This window comes from Cucurbita maxima, unplaced genomic scaffold (assembly GCF_002738345.1).
Source record: "Cucurbita maxima cultivar Rimu unplaced genomic scaffold, Cmax_1.0 Cma_Scf00027, whole genome shotgun sequence".
Taxonomy (NCBI): domain Eukaryota; kingdom Viridiplantae; phylum Streptophyta; class Magnoliopsida; order Cucurbitales; family Cucurbitaceae; genus Cucurbita; species Cucurbita maxima.
Genome location: NW_019272043.1, coordinates 2,022,508 through 2,034,572, shown reverse-complemented (window position 1 = coordinate 2,034,572; position 12,065 = coordinate 2,022,508). Strand labels below are relative to the sequence as shown.

The window sequence follows — 12,065 nt, the reverse complement described above, 5'->3', positions numbered from 1 at the left end:
CTCATGACACTTGCCCTCACTCGATACACGCATGTGCCACAGGGTAGTTAGCATAGGCCACAGGGTCTGTGGTTGTTGAGAGCTGACACCATGTCTCCCCCTAAGAAACATTTTGAAGCATTTTCAATACTCTTGGGTAAACGTCATTTTGGTGAACGATCATGCAGTGTCGTGGAGTGTCCATCTGGTGTATGATTGAAACCAAATTTGGCGAGCATTCATATTTTATATGGACGAACTTGACTCTAGAACTGCATATCCAAATTTCATTTGGAACTCCGACTTTCGAAGTTAAAGCTTGAGGCCCTACCCGACCCTTCAACGAACCTTCTTTGACACTCGTATCTATTCGTGGACTATATCTTACTTATATCTTGTTTCCTCTTCAATGCACACGTTATATGGTGTGTTTTGTGATGTATCGTCCTTCTCGATCGCATCACAACATTCTTCTATATTTACCCTCATATGGTCAGATGGGCGCCTCTGGAAGATCGCCACTTTACTTGTCTTAATGTGAGGGTCACAACGTACTCTTTTCACAGTATGATTGTGATACTATGCAGTTATGCAGAAGTGCCTCTTGAGTTATCCATCTCTGTGTGGTAGTTTGAGTCTGTTTTGTATGGTACAATGTTCCTATCCCGTTTCCTTTGGTTCCCAATGTGTATTTAACTCGAACTGATATATTAATAAGTAAATGTATGTATATAATGTTATGTTCTGAAATTTAAATCTGTACTTGTTTTAAAAGAAAACTTTTATCGTGTTTTTATGTACTTGTCTATCAGCTCACATTCCAATTTGTGATTCAAACAGCCTTTAAATTATTTTTCTTTTAAATGTAATACTTAATTTTTTAGTATTTCAATCATTCTACAATCACATTTTAAAACAAACATCAATAATCTTTGAAAGAATACCAGTAATTAAATAAGTGTGGAATCAAATATTAAGTTAATATATATACAAATATAAAGAAATAAATGCGAAGATGATAGAAATGAAGTGGCAATGTCCTTGTGTTTTATATGTTGGTGTGGTCAGAGCCATTTTCAGAGTTCAGAGCAGCAAACCCATTACAGCCTTGTAATTGGAAACCAATGGTTAGGTGTATGCTTTAAATTTGGTGTTCCTCTTTTTATTTTATTCATATAAGAAACCCTATCCTTTCATTCTCCTTTCTTTCCTCTCTCAGAAATCACGACTCTCGTGATTCTGATGATGGTATTTTTTTTTTTTTTTTCTATTTTGAGTATATTTTTTCGTGACTTTATTTTGAACTTTCTAAAACCCTCGTTTCAATGGAGATGTACTCTTCACTATAAACCCATAATCATTTCTTAAATTAGCAAATATGAACTTGGTGGACGAGAGAAGGGAAAAAACCAAATAAAAATAACCTGAGTGAGCCAAAAGACCAAACTTTGTGAGAGAAAACAACATTAATCAACTCGACAACTTAACAGTTAGCTACAAATCTTAAAAAACATTTCATAGAACACAAAAATCTAAATTGTTAATTAAAAAAAAAACAAAAAAAAAGCCCGCTTGAACAAGAAGCTCTCCACATTCCTTCTCTCATCTTTTCAATTTGATTCTTCTTCATTTTGTACCTGAAACAACCAATAATGAACTACATCAAACATTCAAGCTTATATTAGAGAAGACATAGATTTTGAACAGTTGAATAATTTTTGCAGTGAAATAGTATCAAACAGTTGAGAGTTACTTGAATAATGTACATTGAATAATATTGGTTGTTTTGTTTACCTCGGACGAGTTAGCTCTTGTGCCAGATGAAGGAGACCAACCAAATGCTCGTTTCCCATCCTCACCATTGCGGCTGCCACTCGACCCATCGTTTCTGCCACCTTTCTTGGAGGCATTATGGGACTTTTTCAACCCAAGAAACCCCTTCCAGCGCCCTCTCGAAGGGCGCTGGTTGGACACATCATCGCCTTCTTCCTCTTCCTCCACAAGAAGCTCTTCTCTAAGAGTAGTAGCCGTCCTGTGGGAGTCCTTGAAGGGGAGAAGCCGACCCTCAAAGAACAGCTCGTCCGCAGACATCATGGAGTAGTTCGAGACGGAGAATTCGAAGTCGGAGGAGGACGACACGGGGGCTGGGGCAGCGGCGGAACGCTCTTGGTGTTTGAGGGATTGCTGGATGTCGACAAAGTCGCTCGAGAAGGAGATTCGAGGGCTCGCCGGGGCTCGCCGGTGGAGAGACTTGTGGTGGTCGGAGTTATACATGTCTAAGCATGCCATGAGAGATTTGAAACCAACATGGCTAAGAAGGAAGGAAGGAAAATATAGAGAATATCAATGTGATCAAACAATGTTACTTACAATACCTACCCCTTTATATGTGTTCAAATTGGTCCCTCGAGCTCTTGACATGACCCGTTGTTCTATTAAGATATTACATTTTATCAAGAATACGTTAAGATAAGAATTTAAATCTTCCACATAAGAAAAAATTATTGACATTTTTATACGTTCAACTTCGATAAAGGATGGATGGGTTAATTTTATTCTTTTTAGAAATTTTGAATTTATATTTAGAATTAAATTTATTAATTTAGAAATAAAATCTAACAAAAATTTAATGTGGTATTGATGTTGACTGACATGTTAGTGTGGATTTTTGGGTCAATCCTGTGGTTTGTAAGATGTACCATTAGGTCAATGACTTTAAGCCATCTCTTAACCATATTTTAAATTAAAACTTAAATAATTATATAGTAAAATATTTATTAATTCGGTGGAAGTTCATATAAATATCATATTAATTAAAAAGAAAATAAAGGGAGTAAATTTTATATATATATATATATATATATATATATATATATATATATATATATATGTACATGTATACATACATGCATGGGATTCATGATGTGATGTTTTGTCATGACATTGGGATTCAACTATGACCAATCTTTGACTCTGCAATTCAAAAGTCTATTGTTTTTGTCTTTGATAAGTGGCATGATGGTGAAGTTTTCTTTTTTTTATTATTATTATTTATTTATTTATTTTCAAGCTCCTCATTTGTTTCACCTACCCAACTTCAATATGCTACCTATTCATTTTAATTGTGTTTGAGAAAAATATTTTTTTATTTTTTTATTTATGTACTAGAACCTTCCATTTTCAATTTTATTGAATTAAATTCTAAATTTAGAAATTTGTGTATTTTTTTATATTATTCATGTTATACTTAAAAGAGACAAGTGTTATTATTTTATATACACATTGTACTTCAAAATAAAAAAAACTTCATTCAAGTACTAAAATGAGGATTATTCTCGATTAGGAAGCACGGATTTAATTATAAACTCATGATCATTCGCTAAATTAGCGAATGTGGAACTCACTCCCAAAAATTCTCCTCCTCTCGAACAAAATACACTATAAGCCTCCCCCGAAGTTTATGGAACTCTCGAACAACCTCCCCTTAATTGAGGCTCGACTTCTTTCTTTGAAACCCTCGAACAAAGTACACCCTTTGTTCGACACTTTAACCACTTTTGACTATACCTTCAAGGCTCACAATTCTTTGTTCGATATTTGAGGATTATATTGTTATGGCTAAGTTTTGGGCATGACTCTGATACCATGTTAGGAAGCACGGATCTCCATAATGGTATGATTTTGTCTACTTTGAGCATAAGCTCACATCGTTTTTCTTTGGGCTTACTCAAAAGGTCTTGTAATAATGGAGATGTATTCCTCTACTTTTAAACGTATGATCATTCTTTAAATTAGTCAATATAGGATTTATTCCCAACCATTCTCAACCATCACAAAAAGTTGAGAATCTTTCGTGACTTCATTAATAAGTCATGTAACAAAGTTGAAAAATCATGAAAAATGACTCATTCATTGCTTCATTTATGTAAACTATGTTTTTTTAAAAAAAATTACACCTTCGTGACAGCGGCTACTCAGTGGGGGAAGGAATCCAAATCCACATGCAGTGAGCTCGTATTCGTGGTGCTTACAGCGGCTGTTTGCATGGCATAAGGGGGAAAGAGTGATTTAGAGTTTGGATTGAGTTCCTTAAGCGGGAATTTGGGTAGTAACCGAGCAACTAAACAAGAATGTAAATACCCATATGAATCGTGAGCTTGATATGAAATTCGTGGAGATTTATGCGTTGTTATGGCAAAATGAACCATGATTTATGTTTAGAAGATTGATGGACTCAATTTGAGGAGAAGAGGGAGATAGAGTCAAGTTTGGGAGCAAAAAAAACAAGAAGGTAAACGTTAAAAAAAAAACATGTCATAGTCATACTTGTTTAAGGTGTGTTGTCTATGGTAGCATGTCGGATGTCTCAATCATGCTTGTCCAAGACATATTGTTCATGGCCACATGCCCGTTCCAAACCCCCTTTACATGCTTTTATCTTAGTTAGACCTTTACTATTTTCATGTTGTGTCAATACGGAGGTGTATGAACGTTCACCAAATCATGTCTATACCTGCCAGGGCTAAAATGCCCCAAAATGTACTATAGGGGATATGACTAGTTGTCACTTCTTCCTATCCGCATTATATACTATCAGAGCCCTTGTTGTTGCCAACTCACTTTTAACTTTAACATTTCTTTCTTTTAAATTGTTTTCAACGTATTTTCTCACTTACATTTTCTAACACATTTCTCTCAAATGTGACTCGAAACTCGAGCATACGTCGAAGTTCTAATCTCTCATGGCTAACTTGTTTGTTAGGTTAGAATAAGTGTCATACAATTGTTGTCTCACTGCCGCAAGAGTGCTATTGTGATAAGTGGTAATAGAGTCGAGTTGACTCCTTGAAAAGTTGTACACAAACATGTCCATTGCAAAAAAAACTAGCCAAGTCCCAAGCTGATCGACGGGCTGAAACCGAAGAGCAATTACTCTACATGAGTGAAGTTCCGGACAAAATGAGACTTTTGAAATCTCGCATGAATGAAATTGCCGCTAAAGCCGACAGGATCAATGAGATGGCAAGTTTCCTTGAGGCAATGCCTACCCACGAGTTAATGATTAAGGTCGAAGCCCTAGAAGACAAGGCCACAAGTGTTGGTGGCTTCAAGCATAGGGATAGTTCTATGGGCTCTGTTGCCCAAATGGAAAAACGGGTTGAGGGCTTAAACAATGCCCAACAAGGGATCGTTTAGATGGTGTCAGAATTGTCTAAAGATTTGAGAGCAACCCTTGGGGTGGTCAGACTGAAGTGGCGGATCTAAGTGCCAGATTAAACCTCACTATGAGAGAAGTAGGGAACCAAACCCCAACTAGGAAGGTAGTACAATTTAACAAGATAAAAGTCTCAAAGCCCAAGTCATTATGTGGGGTTCGAGATGTCTAGGCTCTAGATAACTTTATCTTTAATTTCGAACAGTAATTTCGAGCCACAAATGCAGTGGCAGAAAAAGTGAAGATCACGTTGACAACAATATATTTAGTTGATGATGCAAAGTTGTGGTGGAGATCTAAGTACACAGACATTCAAGATGGTCGATGTACTTTGGACATTTAGGAGAGCTTAAAACAAGAACTCCAGTCTCAGTTATTTCGAGAGAATGTCAAGATAATCACAAGAAGGAAGTTAAAGGGTTGAGGCATACTGGCAATATCCAAGACTACGTTAAATAGTTTTCTAGGCTTATATTAGATATTTGTGATATGTCCGAGAAAGACAAGGTCTTTATTTTTGTTGAAGGGCTGAAGCCTTGAGCGAAAGTTAATCTCAACGAACAAAAAGTTCAAGACCATTCCACATCCTATGCTATAATCGAACAATTGTTTAATCTTAGTGTTGATCAACTCCAAGAGGTACAATAGAACCAAGCATCTGCAAGTGGTGGAAATAATAATTATCGACCCAACTCCCCCTAAGGTGGGGGAAGTGATAGACTCGAAGGTAGAGAAGGTAAAGGGGAGGCCTCATAACCAGAATAGTCATAGTCAAAGCTGAGACCCCTCGTCTTGCTTCATATGCGAAGGAGCCCATCAAGAATCTGAATGCCCACATAAGGCGACATTATAAGCCTTCTAAGCAAAACTCATAAAGAATTCAGAACCCTAGTATGAGATGATAGAAATAGAAATATCGTTAGCCGAGAATGTTGAACACCCCCGCATGGGGGCATTAAAGTACTTGTTTGCTCTCTAGAACGGAGTGGAAGAGATATAATTGCCAATGGAACGTGGTCTTATGTATGTCGAGACCTTGGTTAATCACAGAGCAGCCAAAAATAATATTTTCAACTCTAGAGCCACCCACAACTTCATGACGGAGACCGAAGCAAAACGCTTGAATATACTTTGGCATCAAGATGCAGGAAAGATGAAGGTCATCAATTTGACAGCTTTACCTATCTTAGGAGTTGCAAAGAGAACTCCTAAGAACATAAAGTCATTCTCATTTCTATGATATGGTTATGAAATGATATGACTATGATATGGTTATGATATGATATTACTATGATATGGTTATGATATGATATGTGTGATATGTTATGAAATGATATGACTATGAAATATCGGTAATATGTTATGTTAATGTTATGACATGTGTTATGATGTAATGTGTTGATGATACGATATATGTTATGGTGTAACACATTTAACGATACAAAACATGTTGTGACGTGTTTTGTGATATGACACGTGCATGATATGATATGATTTGTCGAAGGATATGTTATGTGCATGATATGACATAAGATCATTTATGTCATAAATGATATTGAGATTCAACTCCAATGCATGCCTTAAAAAGCTACATTGAAAATTGATATGATAGGAAGAAAAACAGATGGGGAGTTATATTAAATGATAATAAATGAAAATGTTGAACCTCATGCATCATTGTGTGTTCATACATCCGAGAATATCCTCTTATTATGATAGTACAAATGCGTATGTTACGAGGTAGGAAAATGATATTTATGTTTATTATGATATTGCGACGGTCACTATTCCTAACGGACATTTGGCATCAACAACTCTAGAGAATGCTCGCTTGACCGAGAAAGTTGTCCAGAAGGTCTGCGAACCGATTGATGAATTCATACTCACACATGTGGACCATGTGTAGAATAGTAAATGCATGTCACTTACCCATTTAAGATAGCTGCCTAAGAGAATATAGACTGAAAGAATAGGTTTCATTCATGATTGTATATGTTTATATCTAACCCCAATAGTGGGTTCACTTACCGAGTATTTTTTAAAATACTCAAGTTACATGCTAATTCTATTTCAAGTATAGGCAAGGTATTCCTATACGATTGACGACGACATCGCAAGTCGAGACCATGACACATGTATATGATAGTTGTAATTTTTTTTTTTTTTTTTTACTTAGGTTAGAAAATATATAGTCGACGTCAATGGTATTTCTTCATCCTCTCTTATAGGAATACCTCATTTTCCACATAGCTTCTTCCGCTTAATGGTACCTTAACAAAGGTAATTTTCTGGTATATAGGTCCTTCAATTTTTTGAGTAAAATTCTTATGGATCTTTTCTCGTCACTTAAGTCATAGTTTATCTATAAGGACTCGTGATCTATCATTTGAGTTGGGTTGGTCAAATACTTGCAAAGCATAAAAACATGGAATGTGTCATGCATGGTAGAGAGGGCTTGTGGTAAGGATAATTGATATGCCTCTAATTCAATTCGATCTAGAATGTTGAAGGGTGCGATGAAGCGTGGACTCAACTTTTCCTTTCGTTCGAATTTCAAAATGCCTTTCATTAATGCCACCTTCAAAAATAATTTGTTTTCTACTTCAACATGTTTCAATGTCTCACATCAGTGTAAATCATTATTGGATTGGACTAACTCTAATCCTAATAGTTCACGTTCGCCTACCTTGTCCTAGCACACCAAGGCCTTCATTGTTTCAATACTAGGTTTCAAAAAGTGTCATACTAGTGATCATTTGACACCAACAATGTCACACTAGTGATCTTTTGATATCTGTGGTATGAGCGATTTTCATAAGATATAACTTGGAATCCCAACTGTTTATGAGATCAAAGCCTTGCTACTATTAATACTAATATCCATAGTCTTGCCTATTCCCTTTAAGACTAAATTTTACCTGAAGTAACTTGTGTAAGCTTGTGGGTGTAACCATCCACCCCTACTCAAATGGCGGTGTGAACTTTCGCTATCTTAGATAAGCCTAGAAAGAATTCCATGACATAACCTCTCAAAACTATTAAACCTTTTAGTAATTTTCAGATTCACTAAATAGTGGTTTGGATATATCTTTTAACAACTCTCCGCTTGACCTACCACCTTGAAAAAATTTATCAATTTGGGATTCATTCATTGTGCATTGGTAATTTAGTGCAAATTCTAAATTAAAAACGAGACAAACAATCTCATGTTCCTTTAGTAAATATGAGGTAGGAGCTAACCTTTTGATGTTGCCTTAATACTTCTCATGTTCCTTTAGTAAGGTTGAGGCCGAACAATTCCTTTACTTCAAAAAGCTTTTCTCACAATCTCGTTGTAAGGGTAAGTTATGTTTGTGTGAATCGACTGAGCAAAGTCGAAACATTTAAATATACCTTCTACATCATTAAAGTGAGGGAACTTATAACTTTATGTCTTTGAAAAAGTATAGATCAACTAAAAATTATTCCTAATTCAAAATGTTCTACTAGACCACATTCTTTGAACATTTGTTGTCCAAGGGAAACCTTTGTATTCATACTCAAATTCTGGGAAACACCAAATTGTCTTAAGGATTCATAGTGTTACTTCTTTTAAACCTTAACTAAACTGCTATGTACAGGATATGCACTTCTACAACATAGTCTAAGAACCTCTTATACATGTTGCGAACATAAAGTGAGTAAAAAGATCTCACAATCACTCATAACGACCGTATTGAAACTTAGAGGAAATATTTGAAATATTGTCCAGCTTGGCTCATATAATGGAGAAAACCATTGTTTCAGGAAGCATATTTTTCTTTATTACTACCTTGATCAGTTCATGATATTCTAAAAATCACCGCATGGGCAATCATTTTCTCTTAAGGATCAAACTAAAGCGTTCAATAGAAAATGCTAAGGTGTTAGAAGTCCTAGCTTAGTAGTCGTATACTATGGCTCGGTCTACCTCAACTCTACTCGATCATTCTATCCATCATCTTAAGAATTTGAAGTAGGTTCACAAGTCAAGCTTTGTATTGAATCAACTTCTCGTGTTGATACTAATACTAGAAAACCTCAAATACTTAATTCAACCATAATTCCCAACTTTCCAACTTCCTTCAAGTTGACTTGCTTTCTTCTTTTATCGTCATTTTCTTGAGGGATAACTCCCGAGACACATGATTTTTGTACCATGGACCTTGGTACACGGTTCTGAGATCTTAAGTTCTTGGTTCTTAGAGACTGTCCCTTAGACACTCCTTTAGTGAACAACTTAATTCTGACCTATGCTCGAGGCTTCATACGTCTCCACAATATAGTCTGATACCTACATCTAAGGCTTAATGTGTTCCTTCTGATACAATCTACATACCTATGTCTAGGGCTTCATGTGTTACCTGCGACGTAGTCTGAATACTGACACTCAGAGCTTCGTGCATTCCTTGCGATGTAATTTGTGTCATTGGGCCATGTTGCACTGCACATCATGAGGTCTTTAGGGTATCTCGAGTTCTAGCTCTAAGAGTTCTATGTTAATTTGAAGGCACAATCAAGAAAAAATTCTTAATATGTACGCGCTAATCCATATGACTCATATACGTGCATAAATCTTTCATAAGCATCTTGTCACTTGGTATTCATAAAAACATTGATTTCTTATTAAGGATCTTGAGGGGTAGTTTCGTCTTTTACCTCTTGCTACATACCTCAAACATGTTCTAATCCCCTTGAGACCTTGCATGTCTACCCTTAGTATTATAAATGAGTTAATGTCTCATAGCATTTGAAGTTCTCCGGAGATCCAAACATCTTAGAATTCTTATAGGGGTATTTTGGTCATTGAACACCCTAAATCTTGGTTTAAGTTCATAACATATTCCAATGATTTTGAAATTTTCATAATCCCTTTAAACCATCAAATAAGGCTCATTTCATGTCATTTAGAGGTCACTTGGATCATAAACGTAATTATAGGAGCATTTTGGTCATTTTACAATTATCCTTGGTTTAACCACTTGACATAATCAAATGACCACCAAATTACATATATAACCTTAACATATCATATTAAGCCTTTTATTAGAACTTCATAGGCAACGAAGTCAATATAATGAGTTATTTTAAAGTCATTCGAATCTTGAGCAATGTTTGGTTTAGGTCCTTAACTTTTTGTTTTTGGCATAATTCTTCCCTAATCCTTTAAATCTTACCTAACTTAGGGTTCATATAGATTTTAAGCGATTCCTATGGGTAATACTTGACAAAAGTCTAGATTGGTTTAGAAACAATTTCTCTACTTTCATCACCGTGATTCTCTCACTCTGCTTAATCTCAATTCATGGTTTCGTAACTTTAAGTCACTCTGCTCAATCTAAATTCATGCTTTCATAACTTTAAGTCATATTTTAGACATCTCATATCACAATCCATATCCATACAAGCTTGAAAATTTTGATAATTACTGTGACACCTTTAAATCACCTCGTAACTTTAACACCTACAGCTATTCTCAAACTTGGTTTTAAATCTTGCTATTAGTGCTGAGATAGAGAGATTCCTACGCTTCTACAACTTAAATTCTACTAAAGGCGCTCATGACGATTACAAATTAGTTCAAATATAAAGTGTTCGAACTTTTATGGTGTTAAGCTTGTAAAGTTTCCCTTTGGCAAGCCCAAATCACTCTTTTCCATGTTCATACTAACTCTATGATGCCATAATTACTTATTTTGATGTGACAAAATTTTCTTTCGACACTACCATTCTCGATATCCATAGAAGTCTATAGTATCTTATTGTCTACCAAGCCTATTTAGTCATTTCTCTTTGCAACAATTTACTAGTATACATGGGTACATCTTTTTTCGTCTCTATGAGCATAACACTACATCATTTAATAGCACTATATGCATGACATGAATAATATGCATAAAAAAAATAAAAAATAAATAAAAGTCTAGAAAAATATTTCATAAATAGTGTCATGGAATGTTCATAAAGAAATTCTTTTAAAATAATAATGTTACGAGCAACATAGTGAAAAAATAAATAACATGATTTCAAATAAAAATAAAAATAAAAACAATGCTCTGATTTATCCCAAGGACTACTAAAATAGATGTGAATGCAACTGAGCTAATTCTAGTTCCATGGCCTCATTGTGACAACATCATATGTACAGGGATGTATTACCTTTACCTAAGAATGAGAGTAGCATGTGGACCCACTATGTGAACTCATTAAGATACTCCCCTAGGCCTGACTATGGGTAAATGCATGTCCACATTGTCGAAAATTGGAAAAAAAAAGAAAAAAAAGGGAGTACATGAATAACAACGTGGAGGTAAGCATTTGTACATTACATAACTAGAGAAGTAATACATAATCGTATAGGCATACAATATACATGAGATTGGTTCGATAAGATGATGCAATTAATACTTTCATAAAGAACATGACGAACGTACACATTCATGGTATTTCAATGTTATATAGACATTGAAGGATGAAAAGGGGAGTTGGAATGTTTTAGGGGGAAAAACAAGAAAGAAGTGGGTGACAAGGTGGGGCCTGGCGATTGAAGGACGGGGGGAGAGGACAGTGAATAAATGATGGAATTAATGGATGTGTTTCTGAGATGAATCAAGTAGAGCCTGTGACCCTCTTCTCCACTCCCACTCCTTACCCTTTTCCATTACTCCTTTTAGCTTCAATGACCACAAATCTAAACGAAACGAAAATATGATATTGTTTACTTTGAACCCTAAGTTCATCGTGTAACTTTCTTTTTAAAGTTTTATACCAATAGGAGATACTAAAAAGTAATAATGAAAAGGAGGGGTGGTGGGGGCAGAACTGCAGGTGGAGGGGGTGGTGGTGGTGGTGG

At 35.5% G+C, this 12,065-nt stretch overlaps 1 protein-coding gene across 1 annotated transcript; it reads right to left on the bottom strand.

The window, feature by feature from the left end:
- Positions 1-1,531: 1,531 nt before the first annotated feature.
- LOC111499636 lies at positions 1,532-2,323 on the bottom strand. Its single transcript, XM_023151248.1, has 2 exons — positions 1,774-2,323; positions 1,532-1,616 (listed from the first exon to the last, which is right to left on the bottom strand). The coding sequence occupies exons 1-2, from the start codon at positions 2,266-2,268 to the stop codon at positions 1,590-1,592; spliced, it is 522 nt and encodes a 173-aa protein (XP_023007016.1). The 5' UTR covers positions 2,269-2,323; the 3' UTR covers positions 1,532-1,589.
- Between the last annotated feature and the right edge of the window lie 9,742 nt (positions 2,324-12,065).

Bases quoted from the DNA above. Each gene is read 5' to 3' on its own strand.
- LOC111499636 (XM_023151248.1), bottom strand. From the start codon at position 2,268: ATGGCATGCTTAGACATGTATAACTCCGACCACCACAAGTCTCTCCAC. The intron at 1,617-1,773 runs GTAAACAAAACA...TGGTTGTTTCAG, and splicing joins CAAGAGCTAACTCGTCCGAG to GTACAAAATGAAGAAGAATC.